We start from the raw sequence: 24133 nt of genomic DNA on the forward strand, positions 1-24133 counted from the left end.
GGTTTTAATGGCTATATTTTGAGTTATTTTGAGGGGATTAGAAATTAACTCTATTACCGGTATATAAACTGCCCACAGACTACTTTTCATTGTGTCAAAGTGTCATTTTGTCAGTGTTGTCCCATGAAAAGATATACTTAAATATCAGCAGAAATGTGAGGGGTGTACTCACTTTTGTGATACACTGTATATCGTCCCTACCAATACCGAGACCAAACCTACGCTCTTGCCTGAAGGGGTTACAGTGGGTCGGTGTGTGTGTGTTAGGGATCCGGGGGGCACACACAGTTTGGCATTCAAGCTAGGACAGCTACTGCTCGCTGACACAGACCAGCGTCTTTGCTCCAATATCGACACACTCTCTCTCTCGCTCTCTCTCTCTTAGTTGCTTTCAACAAATCCGAGCACCGCCCCCCCTCGCCGTCTCTCCGCCCCGCGCGCAGGCAGCCTGTCCGCCAGGATGGGACCAGCAGCCGCCTGATATCCATGCATGCATGACCGCTAGTCCACTTCCTGGATGGAAGAATGGGACAATTCCAGCAGCAGTTTTTCTTCGCGCTGTACGTCGCTCCGAGCCACGGATAAACGCTGAGTGCTCGACACTTCAAATCAATACAATTGGACCACTTCGCCCTCCCTTTCTCTCTCCGGCGTAGTTAAAGACAACCATTGATCGCCGCCTGACCCCTTCCACTCTCCGGGAATGTGGCTCCGCGGAAGCCCGTCGTGGAGTCCTAAGAGCCCTTGCTGGAAGTGTTTCCACGCCGCCGTGGCGTGTTATTCCTCGAAGCCTAAGGATCCCCAGCTTGGACCAAAGCGGACTATTTTATAAGGAGGGGGAAATCTATTTTCTTTTAATGCCTGTGTGGCCGCGACGTCAACTTCATTTTTTGGTGAAAGGCTTCTCTCGCACGCGTGGGATTTTCTCCCCCTCTCTTTTCCGATAACAAGCGAAAAGACTGAAAACACCCACAAACTTTGTCACCCGTCGCCTCATCGTTGCTCTCCATGAGTAGTTTAACATGCAGAAGAGACGGGAACCGAATCGCTGGTGGATTTTATCCGTAATGCTTCTTCTAACCTTGCCCGAACACGGCGACTGTCATCCTGGTAAGTAGCGGCGATTACTTTGCGGTACGCAAGCTAGCTCTGGTGTTTCCAAGCACCGACTATAGACTCAGCTTCTTTGAATTCCTGTTCTGTCTTTAGTTTTTCAACCACAAGTGTGTCTTAATGTTGTCGACATTTGCCGCGTTTAAAAATGCTACGTTCAACACAAGTACTGAAGCTCGATTGGTGCTTACTGTGCACGTAAGTCATCACCCAGTTCCACTGTGGCGCAAAAACAGACGTGACATCAAGAAAAGATCAATTTTGCACCCAAAAGAAATAAAATACAAATGTAATTAAGCTATTTGCCACCCTTTTACTTCCACATCGCGCCAAAGAACTGATGCAAACCTTAACACAATTTTTTCAGTCGACTCGTTCATGACGGCTTTCCTCTCGTCATTCTTTATAATTGGAGCTAAAGTTTGATTTAACAAACTAGTTTGTGTGTGTGTGGCTGCTTGTCATGATGAGGGTGACACTTGCTTCCCTCCTCCTTGTATGCTGGACAGCGAGCAGCCACTATGAAACTGTGACTCATTTTACACCCACTGGACTCATTATTAGGTACAGCTAGGAGCTATGTCTGTACGTGCCTTTACAAAAACATAATTTTATATAACAATCACTGTGATTTAATAATGAAAATTGTTGGTCGAATAGAGTTCTGACTGTCAATCAAAAATGTGGAAATCCAATTGTGTTTTTACTTGATTAATCGCCATTGCTGTGATTAACTCATTACCTGCCATTGACAAAGAAAGACGACTAATTTAATTTAAACTGGGGAGACTGGCTGAGAATGTTCATCTTCCATGCCATTGACGACGATGGACGTCCAGTCCGTTTTGACTGGGTCTCCCAGTCTAAATGGGTTGAATGTATACCGCTGTCAGTGGCAGCCGATGAGTGAAAAATGCAACTGACAGGTATAGTGAATATAAAAATGCCTGCAGTAGTTGATTATAGTATACATTACATTTAAAATTATTTTTTTTGACACCATCCTAATTCCATAGCATTGAAAACATTTGGTTATAGTCTGCTGTATTGGCAAATACATATATACCTCTCTGTCTCTGACAGCGTCAGTCAAAACTACAAAGTTTAATCCTTTGCTGATTTTTGACAGATTTTTATTTAAAGATCTTTTTAGATGATGTAGGGCTATTAAATGTGAAACAGTTGACCTGGTTGATGTCTGTGCAGACAGTGTGTGTTTAATTCCTACTCGATAAGACTCCAAAATGGTATTGTTGTTAGATGAATTCATCTCTAACGGCGTCTACTAATCTTTACCATTTTTAACATGTTTGTTTTGTTTTATTTTGTTATGTAGGCTTACTGATGGTGGTTAAATAGGCTGACATTCGTGTTGATAGTGAGGGTTAAATCCACACTCAGGGTCGCAATGAAAAGCCTGCCCTTATATGTGCACAAAGATTGAATGGGGACCAGCCGAATGCTGTTTGATATAAAAGTTTATATTGTTCTACTTCATAAAAACAAAACAAAAAAAACTGTTTGATTTTTTTTTTTTTAGATTTTCCGAGCTGCTTTTGTGTCTTTTCCTCAGATATGTAATATGCTTATGCAAAGCAGGAAAGATGCTGCGTTTCGCGGCTGCTGTAGAGTGCGTTTTAAGTGTCGAAGAAACGTGTCCTGAAATTCACATGAAATATCTGTGCTGGGTTTATGCTGTTATTTATAAGATGATGTCTTTCTTTTTATCATTATTTATAAATTATTTAGATCTTAACACAGAAATCTTACATGGCATCCATTTACTGTAGGCACTGGTGAATTCCAACGACTCTACTTTCTTCTTCAAATTTTAACTCTTCAACTCTTACTGTCATTTTACTGTAAATCTACTTCTGTACCTCTTCCACTAATGTTCTGAGTGGAACTTTTACCTAAATCATGGCCTTCATAACAAGCTGGAAAACATCTCGTTTACTGGTTAGTAAATGGTAAGTAGGCATACAAGAACTGGACAAACTATTGGTGACGTCATTCATACCATTAATGGGCCTCCATTCGCTTCCCACTTCAGACATGTTTTCAAGAAGTCCAGATAATGTCTACTTTGGGCGTGTACACGGGATATGTGAACACCACCTGAAGTTCACTTTCGTGACTGCCTCACAAGCAACACGGTGATCAACTGTATGTTCAAGTTTTTAATGGAACAATATGGCTCATTTGCTACTTTCAAACTGCGAGAATTTTTTTTTTTTTGTTAAAAAACGAAAAGAGGTGCCGTTGCCACTTTATTAGGCTACGAGTCCCCACATTCTGGCTACGTCAGAGAGTTACTGGTACTTTGTTAGGCAATAAAAAGCATTGGCCAGGCGGGGTTAAAGTTAATCTGAATGTGCACGCTCAAGTCAACTGGGAAGAAATATAACATGGTTATGATCGTGTTATTTTGAATTCATCCAAGTTCATAAATGACACTCCAATGGAATTGCAATGTGCCTCTACCAATGCTAACATGCACAGTTATGCATAAATGTTAAAGCAACTGTTGTAAAAACGAACAGAAATGTGTGACATTGTACAGTGGTACCTCTACTTATGACGTAAATTGGTTTTGGAAGTAGTCTCGTGACCCAAAAATTTCGTAAATAGAGATGCGTTAGATGCCCTAGTCTGTTCCAAGCACTACTGACTAGCCACATTGAAATTTATAATTGGGATAAGACAGAAATAAAACAAAAGTCTAACAGTCCATATACCTAACCTATCTATTTATACATGAAATGAAGTAGATAATAGAAAAAAATGCAAAGAAAAAAAAAAGATCTTACCTTCTCGAGTGAGACAATGTCCTCTTTGGCGAGATTGATGGTAGGGCTGTCCCAAACGACTAATTTTCTCCCGGTTAGTCAGCCGACTATTTTTCCGATTAGTCGACTAATCTTATAATTAAAAAAATTTTTTTTTTTTTTTTTTACTAATTTAGCAATGAAATTTTTGTTGACACTTATCAATTCACAAAAACATTTTGGAACACTTAAATTCTTTATTAAAGTACAAATAAACTAGGGCTGTCCCAAACGACTAATTTTCTCCCGATTAGTCAGCCGACTATTTTTACGATTAGTCGACTAATCTTATAATTAGAATTTTTTTTTTTTTTTTTTTACTAATTTAGCAATGAAATTTTTGTTGACACTTATCAATTCACAAAAACATTTTGTAACACTTACATTCTTTATTAAAGTACAAATAAACAGATAAATAACAATAATAAATCACAAATAAACAATGAGTTCAAATGCTGATAGAATTAACTTGTGCAAAAGAATGGAATGTAAACAGATTCAGAACACTGACTTCACCTTTCCAACATGATTCAAAACAATTCTTAAAAAAATGCCTAACATTAATATTATAGTATACTGTAGTACTATATGTAATAGTATTATAATAATTTTTCATTGCCAATCAGAATTTTCATAAAGGGTGTCATTTTAAAGGTATTCTTAGTGTAGAATCTGAAGTATGTTGGATTAACTCCAGAAATCGTTATTTATATGACGAACATGACATGCTTTTATTTTGAAATGTTCACCGGAAGTACGTTCGCTAAACCGCTAATTTAAGCTTTACACTCCGCAAAAAAAGCACTTTATGTCATTGCATGTGGTGTCAGTAATAGATTTTTAACCTGTTAACCAGCGATTTTTCATGTTTGAAGTGTCACCTTTTAACTGCAAGTTTTGGAGAAGGCTGCCTGTTTTAAAGAGAACACCGGCTAATGTAGGTCGTCTTTTTTCCCCATTCACCTCAATGTAGCAATGCTAACGTATATAGTGTTTGATATAGATGTGCTTTCTTATTTTGTATGTCTGAACTATAATTCTACAGCGTGTTGATGAGAGAAAAGAACTGGAGTCTCATATGCCATCAGCATGCACGCACAAATGTACGCACGCGCGCGCAGCGATAAAACGCAGACGTGAAAATGACCGCCCTCATTTTTATTTACCATGCGATAAGTGGACTCATTGCATATCGCGACAGGCTTAGCAACTTCAATAAAACATGTCATTAGTTAGTTAGATGGACTTACAATCTCCTGTCGTTATCATTCATGGCCGACGTGCAGCCAAGCTTGGCATTGAAGAGACAGGACACAACAGTGTACCCTCCTTTGTTTCTTTGAAAATAAGTCAATGTTTTGGACTCTGGTGCGCTTTTGTTTGGCTTTGTGCCGCTTTCCCCGCTTGCATACCAAGCGTCCGACATTCTGAACTTTCCACGCATATATTTTTTAACCTTTCAATAACCGTCGACGGGATGTTGTGCTCGTCGACGGATTCACGTCATCGATGACGTCGACTATGTCGACTAGTCGGGACAGCTCTAATTGATGGTGCCGATCACCTATCTCACTTTTCGTGACACACAAACGTTGGGAGACCTACTGTATGCTCTAATGCACTCCTAATGTAATGAACCGTCTGTGGGCTTAAAAAAAAACTCTTGGTGAGACAAAAAGACGAGGAACCTTGTGTTCATTTGGCTCAGATGTCGACGCGCTATATCAATAATAACATCGTCAGTGCAGGTCATTATACTGCGACACCCAAATTGAAACGTCATCAACAAAAGGGGCAATAGGAGAGCTGAATCCCATTACAGAGGCATGATGGGAAATATTATGATTAATAGGGCAGCAGGATCTTATGGCGCGACATTTAAAAGCAGAAAGCAGGAAGTACATACGTATCGTTAACAGTATTGTCTAGTATTTTTGCCTCTTGTAACCTGAAATTTCATTCTTAACAAGAGGAAATATTGTCCTGTTTAAACGTGTCGTAACCTGAAAATTACGTTTGTAGAGACATTCGTAAGTTGAGCTATCAATCGGCTTGATTCACTATGTGTCTGGCATGGAAAATGTGCTTGATAGGTGTTGTCCATGTCTGATTGCTTTGTTTTCAGCTCATTCATATCAGAAAAACACCCAATTAGTAGTTGATATGAGATGATCAATTTAGAAATCTCTTACTTTGATTTAATATGATAGTATACGCCACGAAAGCTCTGTTGTCTCTCGGTTGGAGGGCATGGCCTCAAAAGTGCTACATTTTTTAAAGCAAGATTACGACGTGAACAATTGCTTTTAAAACAGTGTATAATCGTCATGAAACAATGAATTCATTTTCGTTATACAGATTCATTCATTCATTTATTCATTTTCCATGCCGCTTATTCCGATTAAAAAAATTGTGCCATCGCAGGTTAATTTTGACGATGAAACTGAACATTTTATATTACAGAACAAGTGAGAGGGGGATTGCTTTGTTTTGTAGCGAGCCTCCAGCAATCTCTGGTACCGCAGGGTTTAATACACTTCCGGGAATACACAATCACAAGGCACAAATGGATGGGAACCATTCACAATTTCACACAAGTTTGTGCCATGTCATACAGTCATCAGTTTTGGTCTATTTTTGGCAGTAATATGAATAATAATTCTAAATATTGTGATAGGCTGCAGTGATAGGACGTGACAGAAAACTTTGCTACATTCGCACACACGTTATATACAAATCCAAAGTGCAAGAGTAACACAATGACACAGACTTTGTCCTCAAATCAGATTCAGATTTCCTGTTTCTTGCTAAAATAAAACTAAAGTTACTGTTTTAAACTGTTGTGTTACATTTAACTTCTTAGGATAAACACTACTTGGCCATTTTTTGTTTGCGTGTTTTGCTTCCATTTCAAGCTGTATCAGTTATCCATTGCACTCGAAGCAGAAATGACATATTTTTCAACATTTTTTGGTAACACATTATTTGATCTCTGTAATAAGACTGTCATAAGGATGACATGACACCTGTCATGAATATGACAGATGTCATTGAGTGTCATCTAGTAAATTACAGTGATACCTAGTTTTTAGAGGTTAATAGCCCCCCAGCGCAAATTGAAAATCCCTGGAGTAGAAGCGGAGCTTATTTACATTTTTATTTTTTTGTGGTGTGTTCAATGTATTTATTCAGATTTAACAGTAATGGAAAGAGATACGTATAAGACATATTTTCCCCCTTTTTATCCAAAGTATAGTTAAAAAACAAACATACAAACAAAAAAAACAAAAACAAACAAAAACTGTTTATGTATATTTTAACATATGGTTTTTAAGCACTGCAAATGTAATAATTATGATATGAGATCTATACTGTATATGAAAGAAAACAATGATTTATTCATCCATACATGCACATATCTTAAAATTTTAAATAAAATACTGTACTTTTTTATAATTGAAAAAAAATTGCGATGTACAAAAGGCGCGAATTTTGAAGCGCGACATAGCGAAGGATGTCATTTTTGATGCAATATTGAGATTTTTTCAAATGTCTTTGGGTTAGGATTAGAGTTTATGAACTGTGTTAGGGTTAGGACACTCAATGACATCTGTCATAAACATTCATTAATGTTCATGTAAATGTCATATCATAATTATGATGTTTTATGACATTGTTATGACACTGAGTTCAAATAAAGTATTACCTTTTTTTTTTTACCCATATTGTCAAAAATAACGCGACCACAAATTTTCTTGGCGTATCGTGATTAGGGCTATTGATTATTTAGGGAATCGATTTATCGATTGATTGGTTAGTTCAAATAATCAAGTCATTGGATTACAAGCATTAAATACATTGCAGAATAGATTTTAGAAGACGTAAAACATAGGAAAAAATGTTTATGCTTGCAATAACATTTATTTTACTTGACAAGATTGCTCTTCCAAAAGATCATTAAATGCGAATACAAAATAAAATACCTAAGTGTTTCTTCAAACGATGTAGAATTGCACTTTCATTTCACTAGAGCAATAAATGCATAGAAAAAAAAAAATACCCGAGTTTAGCCTCAAATGCGATAAAAAAACAAAAACAAAAACTGAATGTTCTAAATTCAACAAAAGAAAATTGGCTAACTTGCATAGAAAAAGTCTGCTGACTGAAATGCTGTAAAATGCGATTTTTTTTTTCCCCCACAAAGTTCTTCGCAAATTGTTCGAACACATATTCCCATAAAAAACTGCTAAATATACTTCTAAACTAAAGAACTAATGCATGCAATCATTTGAGCTTAAACAAAAACGTACCTTATGCTGGTTTTAACAGGGAGCAGCCATGTTAGATGTGTTACAGTTTGTCATATTCACTTTTACCACTAGAGGGCAGTATATTTATCCAAATCAATAAAAAAACTCAAAGCTTTTTTCAATTCAATTCAATTCAATTCAATTCAATTCAATTCAATTCAATTCAATGCAATTCAATTCAATTTTATTTGTATAGCCCTAGATCACAAAAATGTTGTCTCAAAGGGCTTTGCAGAGGCAATATGATACACAATCAGAAACAGAAAACGAAGCAACAAAGATGAATAAATAAATTCAAGTCCTGGGTATCCCCCAATTCATTTTTTTCTAATCGAATTACTCGAGTTAATCGATTAATCGTTGCAGCACTAATCGTGATGTAATTTTGAGGCTATAATGTGTCGCCCACTCGTAATTCACACTATTGGGCGGGTATCAGTCCTTAATTAAAGCGCCACACATTTTTGAGAATGTAGGAAAAAAAAACAGGAAAACAAGCAGAACATGCAGAACTCATAACCACTGTAATGTGAGGCGGATCAGCGAATCATGCTACGCCTATCATCATATTTATTTTTATTCTTTGCACTGTATTGCTATCCTTCAAAACTGGTTGGTCTCACAGTTATTTATTAATTGTATTTCTTTTCACCTTGGATTTTTGTATTTCAATTTTAATACATTTTTATTATCACATTTACCGGGTCACATAGTGCTGGAGCTAAAAAAAAAAATCTGAGGTCTCAATAGTTAGAGGGGAAACAAGCGCTGCATTATCAACCGAAACAAACTAAATACTTTTGTGTATGTTACAGACATCGTGCATACAGTTTGAATGAGAAAATTTGATTTTTATTTCATTGGACCATTAAGAAAATGTACTGTATCAGAGTACATGGGGTAAAATTTTGTCCATATCACACAGGACTTTTTCAGGTTGTATTCTTCCTTATGCCCAAACATCAGCGGGAGTTGACTCCAGGTCCGATGTGACCCTGAACGTGATGGATGGATATATTATGTTGGTCCACTAATGTTATGGCACCAGTAGTTCTACTTCAGCAGAAGTAGCCGCACCCTTGTCCTACAGAGCAAAAGTGTTTATCATAATGTCCTTTGAGGGCCAGTGTGTGCGATGGATGTAAAAACAACTATGATGCAATAATAGAACAATTGTTTTTTCTTTTTTTTTTTTAATTCTATATTTTCCAATAATTTATTCATCCATTGTTTTTCCAACTGTATAGTGGCCGGAATCAAATGGGCTTCCTTCCCGACCGTTTAAAACAATGTGAGATTGTGAGGCAGGGAAATTCTCCCTAATATACTGTAGATGTTTAAGCAGTATATAGTATGTCTTTCTTAAATCTCAATGGCGGAAGGTATATCATGAAGCTTTTATATGTGTAGAAAAATAGTCTTGAATATTTTCTGTTGAATAATACCTGTATGAATGTAATGACCGTTCTCGTCTTTCGTGTTGATTAGAGGTAAAAAAAAAAAAAAAAAAAAGCCAGTTTTAGAAAGTGTAATTTTTTTCTCCAGTTTTTATATTTTAAATACAGCATTTCATATAGTTGGATCATAAACTATAACGGGTCGACAGTATAAATGACGCGGTGGCCCAGACAAACCCTTAAAATTTCAGGGCCACCAGAATGCTCCTACCACTGGCTTGGTGCTGCCAGTAAAAATAATGTGTTGATTTAAAAAAAAAAAAAAAATCTTCACATTAATTCCCATCGGTCCTGTGTTTTGATGACGTGACACTATCCCTATTAAGAAGACCTTAAAAAAAAAAAAAAAAAAAAAAAAAAAAGATTGATTGATTGATTGTCAGGATCTCAGTACCCACCTAACGTTGTACTACAATATGACATGTTTCTGAAACCCCCAGCACCTGGCCAAGCACCAGGGAAAAAAAGACCACTCAACAAAGAGAAGGTCACCGGAGGACTTGAGGGAAAGTGAAATCCAATATTAAATAAAGAAAAGGGAGAGAAAGTTCCAGCTCCACTGGCGAGACCGCTGGAATTGGCTCGGCTACCATGAGACAAACAAAAGAGGTTTACTGTGAGGTGTGCAGATCAATACCCACATATGTAGAGACGTGACTACGGAAAATAATTCTCATTATGACAGTTTATCTCGAAAATTGTTAGCCCTATTTGCCTTAGGCTAGGTTCATACTACAGGTCTTAATGCACGAATCCGATTTTTTCGTGTTTTTCCGACTCGAGTCAGGCATTAACTTGACGGTCTGAACGGGACAAGTCGCATAGAAGTGGACCATTTCAAATCCGTCTGAGTCACTTTTGTATGTGGTTCAAATCTGATCTGGGCTACATTTTTTTCAGAACGTGACTGACGGTCTGAACTGTCAAGACTCCCACTTCGGAATTCATGCAGCAATTACGTCAGCAAAGAGCAAGAGGCACGGAGGACGGCAGCCATGTAGGCATGAGCGCCTAGTTTGAACTCTGCTTTTAAGCACAAAGTGGGCTTGACCACGGTCATGAAAAAATAAAATGAAGAAAAGAATAAGCCTTACAATTTTCGATTATCATTCTGTGTGCCGAATGACCAATATTTCATTATTGCACACATGGCCGAATCGGGGCAAACTGACGCACCCACGTCATTTCACATACACACGTCAAGGCTCATGTGTGTGCGTGTATGCATTCTATCAGTCCATATAAACTTTAAATATAAGACTAAACGTGATTATTAATGTCTGTTATTTGTGTCCTTTTTTGGGAAATCAAAATATGATCACTCTGGAATGACAGCTAGCATGTGTAATTTGTTTTAATGCTTCTGCACATGCGTGTCTCTTTGGTGAGCGCATCTCGGACAGCGAAATAGTGCGCATCTGTGATACTTGAACGGTCTCAATGGACAAAGGCAGTCTGAACGGGCACGCCAAAAAAACAGATATGGCAAAAAATTGGATTTGTGCATTAAGGCCTGTAGTATGAACCTAGCCTTAGTCATCTCTTTGACTTCTAAACTGTTGCCACAACAACAGACTTCCAGTGAGCGGTAAGGGGAAGACATGAAGGAATCGCCCCAGAAATGGGCTCTCCCGCGGGCCTGCCTCCCACTGAAACACCCCTTAAAAACGTTTTTTTTTTGGTGTGTCTTTGTTTCCCGAAAACTTTAAAATATGTGTAAGTGGTCAGTGTGCTAGATTTAGGTTTATTCATGATTCTGGTTAAGTTTTTAGTGTTCGGAGTTGGTGAATGCCGTATAATTGAAAACGGTTAAATGATGACGCCAAACGCCACTTTGTTACAAGCCGACATTACAGAAAAAATAATAAAAATTATGAACATCATTTTAGCGCAAAAACTCCCTGGCCATGTAACCAATGGACTCAAAATCTGTGTGGGATGACAGCACTCCACTGGCTGCATGAGTTAGGTTACACCTCTTGTTTGTACATTATACCAGGGCTGTCAAAATTATCGTGTTAGCGGGCGGTAATTAATTATTTTAATTAATCACGTTAAAATATTTGACGCAATTAACGCACATGCCCCGCTCAGATTCAAATGACAGTACAGTTAAAGGCCCACTTGTTAATTGTGTTTTATGGAGTTTTGCTGCCCTCTGCTGGCGCTTGGGTGCGACTGATTTTATAGGCTTCAGCACCCATGAGCATTGTGTAAGTAATTATTGACATCAACAATGGCGGGCTACTAGGTTCTTTTTTGATTGAAAATTTTACAAATTTTATTAAAACGAAAACATTAAGAGGGGTTTTAATATAAAATTTCTATAACTTGTACTAACATTTATCTTTTAAGAAATACAAGTCTTTCTATCCATGGATCGCTTTAACAGAATGTTAATAATGTTAATGCCATCTTGTTGATTTATTGTTATAATAAACAAATACAGTCCTTATGTACCGCATGTTGAATGTGAGATGCCCACTTGTTAATTGTGTTTTGTGGAGTTTTGCTGCCCTCTGCTGGCGCTTGGGTGCGACTGATTTTCGAGGCTTCAGCACCCATGAGCATTGTGTAAGTAATTATTGACATCAACAATGGTGGGCTACTAGTTTATTTTTTGATTGAAAATTTTACAAGTTTTATTAAAACGAAAACATTAAGAGGGGTTTTAATATAAAATTTCTATAACTTGTACTAACATTTATCTTTTAAGAACTACAAGTCTTTCTATCCATGGATCGCTTTAACAGATTGTTAATAATGTTAATGTCATCTTGTTGATTTATTGTTATAATAAACAAATACAGTCCTTATGTACCGCATGTTGAATATATATATCCATCTTGTGTCTTTTATCTTTCCATTCCAACAATAATTTACAGAAAAATATGGCATATTTTATAGGTGGTTTGAATCGAGATTAATTGCGATTAATTACGATTAATTAATTTTTAAGCTGTAATTAACTCGATTAAAAATGTTAATCGTTTGACAGCCCTACATTATACATTTTATATGATTGTGGAATTGGAATGGGATTATTTGCACTAGATTCATGTTTTTGCACTGTTTTGTCACACTTTTTATTATATCAACCGCAAAAAAAAAAAGTTTTTATTCAAGCGGATTGTTCTTTTTCGTGACTAATGGGATCAATAACTGACGCGTTGACCTGGGCCAGTGGGTTTGCTAGTGGGGCCAGTAAACTTCAAAAGCCAAACTTTCCCTTATTGTCCACCCCAACCAAAAAAAAAAAAAAAAAACTCATCGATTTTTTTTTTGGTCATTTTGTCTTAGATAGTAAAATTACTATATTTATATGGAAGTTGAATGGCAGCAATGATACAGATCAACGGCCAAACAACATTTTCCAGTTGGAAAATAGTTCAGTGAGTATACAGTAAACTGTTATCACTGTGTGTTATAAACTGTGCTTATTTGTTTTCCCAGCTTTACTGTCTCTGATCACAGTTGCTAGTAAGACTGAACGAAATCGCAACTTTTGGGGGGTTTGTGATAGTAAAACTAGGGGTGTGCCATTTTAGGCACCCCACGATTTGATTCGATTCCGATTCAGGGTTCTACGATCGGATTATGAAACGATGATCGCGGTATTGATGATGATCGCGGTATCAAGATTATCGTGATTATCACGGCTATCGATAATCAGACATTACTACCTAATATAGTAGCCAAACAAATTTATGTCCATTATTTATTCAAAATGTCCTAATGATTCAACAGGAACGAGGGAAACATGCCCATACAACAAAAAGCTGCCCTTAAGCTGCTTTTTTATTTATTTATTTTTTTTACAAGAAAGTGCAAAACATTAACCATTTTAAAGGGAGTACTTATTTCTCTCAACAATACAATAACATTTACACAGGTGGAATGAATTCCACATTTTCTGGAAACAAAGTGTCTTTAGAAATAAGACTTCTTTTTACCAATATACTTTATTTTCACAGAATTCTGTACTATTTCGCATGTTTGTAGTGTTACCGCTGTACTTAACCGTGGTTTTACACGTTCTGCATATGAAATACACGATGGAGAATTAGCTAATTAGCTTAGCGCTCTGCGCTAACTATTAACATCTCAAAAACAACAACAATAAAGGCTAAACAGTGCAAGAGGGTTCGTGTACTCACCTCTTTCTCTCTCTCACCATAAGGTGCGCGCGCCTGTTAAAGGTGCCCGGCGGCAGACGTGTCTTGAATTTCGTTCTGCTACGAGCGGCTGCCATAAAGTTATGAGGGAAAAACATAGTTTTTGAACCTTTATGAATCGTAATCGAATCGTCACGTGTCGAATCGCGATGCATGTAAAAATCGATTTTTTGGAACTCCTCTAATTAAAACTAGAAGAATTTTCACCAGATGACTTGAATATCTTAAATATCTTGATTCACCATGACCACATTGTATTCATATAATACCATTTAATCCAGGATAAGGGAGTTCATCTGTAAACGATGAAGATTGCTGTATATAGAAGGGATTCAGAAGGCCATGTAAAAGCATAGAAAAACAACAACAATGAAATCAGCCCGTCTGCAAACTCCGCTGAACATTTTACACCATAAAATGAAGCGCAAGCTGTATGAGAGAATTTCCGGGGCAACCTCCAACCAGCAGGACTGCAATCTCCAGTGCCCAAAAAGCAAGAAAGGTCGATGTTGTTCGATAAGAGTGACAAGCCGGGGAAACTTCTCATGAATATCCTGCAGACAGATCCTGTCAAGTCACCGGTGGTTCCTTTGGAGTTGCAGCCATCTTCGGTGGACAGCAGTATTACCACCAAGCATCCCAGCTGGGAGCTGTCTAAGTGGGATCTCCCCAACATAACTGGTTTGACTAGAAAGGGACTGCGTCGCAGCCTCAACGTCAGCGTCTTTAAGAGAGGGTCGAACAAGGCCTCGACTATGCGGCAGATTTGTACCATGTAAAAGCAAAAAAGCTTCTATAGCTTTCATAAAGCAAAACAAGTTTTTTTTTTTTTTTTTTTAAATTTTTTTGAACACACAATCGCTGCTGTCAACATGACTCGAACGTTCAGATCTTAACCTCTTTCTCAGTTCTCATTGGGCACCGATTGACCCCGGAAAACCGGAGATATGATTTTATTTTAATTTCATAATAGGAACTGTGATGGAACTATTCACTATTCAACTATTCAAACTAGGTACTATTTTCTCCACTAAAGGGTAGTCATGCTTTTTGGATGAATGATGCTTCCTTTCTTTAGATTATTTCTCTCGCTCTCTCTTTTTTTTTTTTTTTATTTCTTTGATTTCATGTAGTTATATAAAGGGTTATAGTACAGTTTAATAATAACAACAGTTCATATTGATAACTGAATAACTGATGAGGAATGAAAATACATTCATTCATTCATTCATTTTCCATGCCGTATATTCCTCACGAGGGTCGCGGAGGTGCTGGAGCCTATCCCAGCTAACAACAATTCTTTAAAAAAAAAAAAAATCAAACATCATAAGTAGGGCTGTCAAAATTATCACGTTAACGCGCGGTAATTAATTTTTAAAATTAATCACGTTAAAATATTTGACGCAGTTAACGCACATGTCCCGCTCAGACAGTATTCTCTGCCTTTTGGTAAGTTTTACAGCAAGGCTTTTTGTGCTGTAACAGCGAACTCTTGTGGTCGCTTTGCGACATGGTTTATTTTCTTGCCAGTTCAGTATGGCTGCACGACGTCTCGGGCTGACGCCTACGTTGTAATTTTGTGCTTATGTGATCCTTGGACAAGATTTGTCCGTAAGTATGGTTGTTGTAAAGAATGTACATATTATGTTAGTAAGCGGAATGTTACATTTTTTGTATGAGACACTTTTTGTTTATGTTTAGTGAACCTGTATAGCGTGCTAAGCTAACGTTGTTGCTAATGCAATGCTTGTGTACTTTTTTTTTGTAGTTTTACGACTGTCTAAAGAGGACAATGGTTTGAGGCCATTTTATTAATAAATCAGATGAAAAAGGAAGAAGTCTGATTATTAAGGCGTCGTTCACTAGCTGTCTTGCTTTGGAAAAAGTAGGCGCTTCGGAGTGAGGACAGCATAGACAGATTTAAATAACAGTAGAGTGAAATGCCCACTACAGTCCTTATGTACCGTATGTTGAATGTATATATCCATGTTGTGTCTTATCTTTCCAATCCAACAATTTATTTTACAGAATATATATATAATTCACAGAAAAATATGGCATATTTTATAGATGGTTTAAATTGCGATTAATTGCGATTAATTACGATTAATTAATTTTTAAGCTGTAATTAACTCGATTAAAAATTTTAATAGTTTGACAGCCCTAATCATAAGCAGTTACTCACGGTTACTCATCACTTGAGTATTTTTTTTCACCGAATACTTTTACTTGAGTACATTTTTTTGATAACTACTTTTACTTGAGTAATATTATTTTGAAGTCACACTACTCTTACTTGAGTAAAAATTTTTGGCTACTCTACCCACCTATGCTCGCCATGCAACAAAAGAACACCTGTCCCCAATAGAACTTGCCGTTTGTTGTGAATTTAATGCCCTCCACGCTTGTCCGACCGCTGTCACCGACTTAAAACCTAGAGAAATGTCTGAAATCGGGATTTAAGAAAAACGTCTTGTGCTGCACACACATTTGGCCAGTTGCAGATAGAAACACAGGGGGGCGTTTTGCATATTTGCTAGAAGTGGAAACAGCAACCAGGGTGCGCGTGTGTAACTATGGCCGAGACAGTTGGAGCCTCCGGGCAAGCGTTTTGTGAGCTTAGTAGCTCTTTTGTAAGTGGCACCAATTTGACAGCCCAAAAAGTTATGCCTGATGAAAGTTAAACTTAGTGCGCACAGTCTGGTGCATGTGTGACTTGGGGTACCACACAATTAATTTTCAGTTTAATTTTCCCTATCTATTTTAAAATACTCTGATTCGCTCAGCAGTTAGCGAACTTAGCCTGGAAGGGCCAGCCCAACCTTTTAGCTGAGCGGAGACTACAACAAGCTCTCAGGACAAAAAGGCTCAGAGTCTCAGACAGCAAACTCTAACACCCGTCTCCACGCAACGGGCGAACCACGAATGAGCGCCGAATCGAAGCATATTTTTTGGATTTACAGTCATGGACGAAATTATTGGCACCCCTGGATTTTTTCCAGAATATACAGCATTACTCACAGATATTAATGACAATTACAAATGTTTTCAGTATGATTGAGTTTATTTCTTGGATGTGCATTGGAAAAACACAAAACAGCTGAGCAACAGCAATTTTAAGATCTCTTTATAGTGTACAACGGGATTTAGATCCGGATTCATCGATGGCCACTTCAGAATTATCCAGCGCTTTGTCTCCAACCATTTCTTGGTGCTATTTGAGGTATGTTTTGGGTCATTGTCCTGTTAGAACACCCATGACCTCTGACGTAGACCCAGTTCTCTGACAGTGCACCATAAATTGCGGCTCATCTCCAGATTTCATGACTCCTTGCACACTGTCAAGGCACCCAGTGCCAGAAAAAAGAATGAGGCCTAAAAAGAAAATAAAACAGTGCCTGTATTTAAACATGGTGAAGGTTCAATGATATTTTGGGGTTGTTTTGCTGCCTCTGGCGCTGGGCGCCTTGACAGTGTGCAAGGATTCATGAAATCTGGAGACAATCAAAATGTTTTGGGCTGAATTCTGAGGTGGCCATTGAGGAGTCCGGATCTAAATCCCATTGAACACCTATGGAGAGATCTCAACATTGCTGTTGCAAGAACGCACCCTTCAAATCTGAGAGACCTGGAACAGTTCGCAAAAGAAGAAAGGTCCAAAATTCCATCTGAGAGGTGCACGAAACTTGTGTTCTGTTATTTCTTCTATGTGCAACTAAATATTGAGTTGAGGGTGCCAACAATTATGTCCATTTTTTGCATTCTGTGTAAAGTTGTGTACATTTTGGCTTTTCTCTTCAGCGTTTTTGTGTTTTTCCAATGCAAATCCAAAAAATAAACACATTCATACTGAAAACATTTGTAGTTGCGTTAATGTCTGGGAGAAAGTGTGTATTTTCTGGAAAAATTCCAGGGGTTCCAATAATTTTGTCCATGACCGTGCGTTTGATTCATCCAAGATCAATGTGTCAATGCATTAAAGCTTGTCACAGCTTGTTCATGTCAGGCGAACCAACCTGATTCACATTTAAGATGTTGGGTGTTGTCGGTGGAGAGCCAAATGGTCTCATCAAAAGTGCCAGATGATGGCTTGTGATCTTTTACGTTCTCAGTCATTGCTTTGTGTACTCACTGAGCTGAAGTCCCACGTTGTGCCATTACTATGTGTATTTTCCGAGCAGATGCTGTTTGAATTTCAACTAATGCAACATTCAAGAAATGGAAATTAAATTTGATGACCTTTTATAATACCTGACTTAGTCTATTTGGTGGTCAAATAACTGTTCAAAGGAATAGGATTATAAACTGGACAGGACGCTTTGTGATTTGTGTGTTCATTCATTCATTCCTTCATTCATTAATCTTCACCCAATTGAGTGAACATAAATATAAATTTTTTTTAAACACAATCCATCAGTTACCTGTAACGCTATTTAATCAAGAGCAGAGAGCTAAACATGCATATTCAGTTTCATCTCGCAACACAGTGAAGACATAAGTGAATGATTGTACTTGTAGTGAACTGGAATAGCCTGAAATTAGTGCCACCCCCTCAATTTATTATTCAGCCATATAATTAAAATCCTCAAATGTCATCCTTCACCGTTGCTAGCATTGGTAGAACGTTAAATGCAGCTCTATCCCAGATTGATGTTGTTGCTACTCATGTGTGGCACCAATTATCCTCCATATCAGTTGCAGTGATGCAACAGAAGAATGCTTCTGTCTTAATCACAACCCTCTGTGCCCCCAGTGCTCCCAAGTTCCTTGCTTCCATGCCCTCAGCCTGACAATTTATTGACTTGTCGCCTTACAAGCTGTGAACACAGCAGACTTATTTCATATTGCATACCTCAGTGGACCTCTGACACACAGCAAAAAAGGATGAACGAAAGGTCGTGAGTTGAAAAATCCAGTTCAACTTTATGTACTCCGTTCACGTAATTGTGCTCAACCAGCATGGTGTGTGAGGCTTTTCTGTTCGTTTCAATTTTTTTTTTTTTTTTGATTGAAAAGAGAATAAATGGAGACTACATTTACCCATCACTCAGTCTTTTGACGGTTTGGTTGCTCTGAAACATTCTGGACACTTATCACCAAGGTAACGGTGTGCGTCTCATTTTTACTGTCAGTCAAATCCATTCTTCACTCTTGTTGGGAGCCACTTAAATTGTGCTATTTAACATTGAAATATGCCATAATTCTTGGACAATAAGCCGTTACTTTTTTCTCTCCATTTCAAGACTGCGGCTTTAATAACGAATGGCCTAATTTATGCATTTTTTGGCGGGGGGGGCGGATAAACTTTGTTTTCTTGTTAAGAAATATTATTAAAACAAAAAACAGTTTTATTTTCATTTAATTTCTCTGTTTTTTGCCCGCTGCATCATGTTTAAGTTGCCACTTTGAGTGCATTTATACTGTATTTTTCTAACAATTAGCAAAGGTCTTCCATTTGGACAAGTTGACAACACGCTTGAGTCCTCGTGTGCTTTTGCGTTAGTGTTCCAAAATGCTTTTTCTGCGCAAATACCAAGTTGTTGTCAAGAAAAATTATGGTAATCAATGTAATGAGCCCATAAAATAAAATAATAATAAAGTATCTTTTTCTCGCTTGCAGGTAGCATCTGTTGCGTCAGTTTACATTAGTACTATGGTGTGTTCTAGATTGACGTTCTCTTAGTTTAGCAATGTTTTAAACGCATTTTAGTCTGGAATTCGGCCATACCACAGCACTGAGACTGACCAGGGTAGTACATTAGTCAGCGTTGCCGACGCAGTGAAACGCGGCCGGTAAAGTCGAGCAGCGAGTGCACACCAGTTGCAGAGTGGCTGCGTTTCAGATGCATCCCAGAAGCGGTTAAATGCGTCACATCCGAAACGAACGGCAGAGTTGATTATTTTTCGCGAGACATAACCCTCCTGCGTCAATCAAACTAGGTAGGATCGGAACGTAAAAAGTCACGTAAAAATACAGTGGATCCGGTCAATTTTCAAAATAATATGCAAATAATTTGATAATTTCTGCATGGCACTTTAACTTAACAAAATTCATCAATAAAGCTTTTTAAAACCTTTCATAAGTAAAAAAAAAAAAAAAGATTAATTGAGGCATTTGATTTGTAAATTACATGTTAAAATCTTTCTTTGTCCCAATAGTTCTTCTCTTTAGTGCAGGACTTCTTTTTTCTTCTTTCAGAAAGAAAGCCAACCAACACGCGGGGTCTTGAAGGTAAATGGTTGTTGTTTTGTTACCTTTTAATACCCGCTACCCTCGGACTCTCGCGCAATCTTGCAATCCTCACATGAATCGATGGAGCCGCTCCAGATACGCTCTGCTCGTAAAACGCATCATGTTGAAATTGGGGGCAAGCGTCAGCAATGCGTTAACGCGTCAGCAATGCCAACATGCTGTGTCTCACCTGGTGTAAAACCGGGGTGAGTTGATCAGTCTGAAATGATATTTGTCAAAACAATGATGCAGGTAAATCATGTTCTGGTAGTACTGAATCTCAGTGCCAATCATTAGGCACATTGATCATAAGGTACAGTTTAACAGACTGGAACAGCTGTACTTCAGTCGTTCAAATCTCATTGCAAGATAGGGAATTTGTTGTGTCAATTGGAAAACATGAGTATGAATGAACCAAAATCACATGTGGCCTTCCTCAATGGTACATTCTCTGACCACTTTTATTGATACATTTCAGTTTTCCCTCATGACTATAGTCCTATAGTCCATACGTTTCATTGAGTAAATGTAATCATCATATCAGTGCATAGATGTGTCAGAATGTTCTCCAGCTAAATGCCGAAAAGGAAGGAATTTTTTAAAGACTAGCGCTCACTTTGATTCACTGTCATTGGCAGCTACAAATCACGGTTGATTATTTGATTTAGACCTAAAGTTAATCACTAAATTAATCTGCCTATTGCCTCTCAAAAATATAGCCAGAATTAATGGGTTCCTATCCAAAAAAGATAAGGAAATATTTATCCATGCAGTCTTTTTGAGTAGATTGGATTATTTTAATGAACTATTTACATGTCTTAACAACATTTTAATCAGAAGGCGGCAGGTAATCCAAAATTCTGCTGCCAGAGTCCTTACAAATTAGGGCTGCAACTAACGATTATGAAAATAATCGTTAGTTGCAGCCCTAATCCGCATCCAATTACTAATTACGCGGACAAATAGTTAGACGATTATTCGGATAAATGTCACTTCTTTCAATTACCTTTACAAATGACCTTGAAGTTGTTTTCTGCATATTGTAAGTTGCAATGAAGACATAATGGATGACTATTTCCTTCAAAAATATATTTTATCTCAGCTTCCTGACTTAACTGTAGTGTACAACTGTATGAAATTCATTGGCAACTAATTTATTAATCGATTTAATTGTCCAGTTGTTGCAGCCTTATTAAGAAGCTAGTTTAGAGGATAAAATGTTCAAAAATGGCCAAAAATGTGAATTGTTGTTTTAAAAGCAGATTTTTGTTCATGTCCTACTTTAACTTAACAAAATATTATGAAGAAATCTGATAATATTTACAAATGAGAAGTTATATACCCTACCCACCGACGTCACAAAACCACGTGCTCGCTGTATGGTTCCGCCCACTTGTCCGTCAATTTGTCTCTGTATTAGCATTGGTTTCAATTGATCGAGGAATTTAAAATGCATTTCATGGAAGACCCGGTGCTTTCTGATGCCGTAAACTCACTGGATGTGTTGCATAAAAGGCGTTATGTGGAAAAGCTTCGTTCTATACAGTCGCCAGATCCATATTTGATGCCTAAATCGATGATTTTTGACCGGCTGCATTCGCCGTCTCTGCCTGACCCTGATATTTACAACTATCTTGTCCACACAAAATCAGCCTATTCTCACGAAAGTTTGAAAAACTTTAAGAGCTTGGAGGCTTATAAATGCTACGTTGCTGGTTGGGTGAAACAGGTCCTCGTACACGAAAATTCGGCAGGAATCTTGTGCTCGGAAGGTGAGTTACGAAATTTTCAATTCAAAATCTTTTGTTCTTGCTAACATCCACTGTCAAGTCTAATGTATTTCATGTCATTTGTCAATGGAGCTAGGGCTTTTAATGTTTATATGGATTAGCGATAGCACTCTCACTACATACATACGTGTATGTTGTCGGCGATTAGCCTAGCAATGATCTTAATTGTGGTTGTCCGCCCAAAACCCTCTAAATATATATTAAATGCATCTTACCAGATATAAAATGACTACTACATAATCTGTGGTAATCGTTTGGAGCCCAGTTTTCTCGTCGAATTGCAGCAGCCCATCTCGCTCTCTCCTCTCCGTGTCTCTCGGAATCCGGTAGAACTTCAAGTCTCTCCGTCTATCTTCTCTGTTATTGCAACCGACCGCCACACACGCCTTCACCATTTTGATTATTAATGTTAACGAGCAGAAAAACACGCCGTAAATAGGAGGAATGTACGTAGCCGTAACAGGTCAACACGATGTGTTGACGGACAAGTGGGCGGCACCAGTCAGGAGAGCGGAGTTGTGACGTCACGTGGGTAGGGTCTATATGTATGTTATAATTTCAAGAATTTTGACGTTTAAAGTGAAGAAGGTCCGAAACAATTTATCGGTTATCAAAATAGTTGATTAATTTGCTCATCGATTAGCCTTCGATTAATTGATAAATTGTTGTGCCTCTATTACAATTAAAAAGAAACTGGACCATATTATACTGGTCATGAAATCATTACACAAGCTTCCTCTGAAGCAAAGGATGGACTATAAAATCTTACTGCTGGTTTCCAAAACACTTAATTGCCTTGGACCAAAATACATACTTGATTTGCATGACCCCTGCGAAGCATCCAGACCCTTATATCATCTTGAACTTATTTGTTGGTTGTTCAAAGAACAAGAACCAAGTAGGGTGATGCGGCATTCATTTATGATCCTGACCTCTGGAACAAATAACCTGAAGATCTAATGTGTGCTCAAACATTTACCTCCTTTAAATCTTGGACTTTAAATCTTGGACCTTCGAATCAAATGGACTGTTAGTTTTCTTTTCAAAAGCAGGTACTGTACACAGCAATATAACATGTACAATAAGGTTATTGTGACTGCATGCCATGATTGTTTGAGAACTACAAATTGACTACAAGTGACAGCGTCGTATTAGCGTCATCTGAGTCGTACGAGCCGTGTACGTCACAGCCATGCTTCTGTGATTGGTTCTTTCAGATTCAGTCTGTACTTGTTCGCCACACCTCTAGCATTGATTTCGAAATCCAGCCCAAACCACAGAAGACCAGCCTGTCTTACCGTGTATATTGAACATGGCGAAAGTGAAGCTGGCTTGCAAGGCTACATCTATGCATACCTCAGGTCTGGCAACATTAGTGTGCTAAATGTGACAGTGACATCAAGACAAGACTGTATTATTTATATGGATTCTCAAAGTAAAAGTTAATAATTTACTCTTTACTCATTCAAGAATATTGGAGGTGTTGTACATTTTGCATCTTTACTATCTTTTATTTTTTTACTCTAAAGGCATATTGTCAGAAGACAGTGACAATTGTTTCATCAAATTCCTTATTTTCTTGGGTAACAAGAAAATAAAACATGTTTAATAAAGTCGTCATTTCAGCATACTTTTGTATACAATAATGTCATGTCTGACATTTTTGTACAAACTATACGACTTGCCAAATTTACTATATCACAATTACTTTCAGTAGTGATTATTTGCAAAAAATGTACATTCCTAAAATGCTTGCAGATAACCCACTACTGTGTCTCTTCAAAAATGAGGACAGGCTACCCCCATTTGGCCAAGTTGTACAAACGTTACCTGGCTTTCCCAGTGGAAAGCATACTGGGAGAGGTTTATTTTCATTTCTCTGGCCAGAAATACCATCAAACCTCTTCACAGACCACGTCGATGCTGTTGTATTCTAATGTATATGTTCTGCATAAATTAGGACTGTAGCTCTCCATTGCCAGTGAAAATAGATTTTTGCAAGGCATTCTGTCCTCTTGCCAATGTCATCAGCTAGAATATGACGTTAACGTGTTGTAAAGATGGCTTGTAGAATGAAATACAGGTTGACAAAACTCACCATAACAGCTAGTGCTGGACGATATGCTCCTGCTGTCTTCTTGCTAACTTTTTTAGTTTTTAATACAGTTGAATACGGTGTAGCTTTGTGAGGCAGTGACGAACGCGGCCTAAAGATGTGTGTTCAGATG

At 37.8% G+C, this 24133-nt stretch overlaps 1 protein-coding gene across 1 annotated transcript in view; it reads left to right on the forward strand.

The window, feature by feature from the left end:
* The first annotated feature begins 345 nt into the window (after positions 1 to 345).
* The window catches only part of ca16b (carbonic anhydrase XVI b), a 312279-nt gene continuing 288491 nt past the window's right edge, over positions 346 to 24133 (forward strand). Inside the window, exon 1 of the mRNA XM_057845617.1 lies at positions 346 to 1110. Coding sequence (XP_057701600.1) covers positions 1023 to 1110 — 88 coding nt within the window. The 5' untranslated portion in view covers positions 346 to 1022. The remainder of the gene's footprint in view (positions 1111 to 24133) is intronic.

This window comes from Corythoichthys intestinalis, chromosome 9, assembly GCF_030265065.1.
Source record: "Corythoichthys intestinalis isolate RoL2023-P3 chromosome 9, ASM3026506v1, whole genome shotgun sequence".
Taxonomy (NCBI): domain Eukaryota; kingdom Metazoa; phylum Chordata; class Actinopteri; order Syngnathiformes; family Syngnathidae; genus Corythoichthys; species Corythoichthys intestinalis.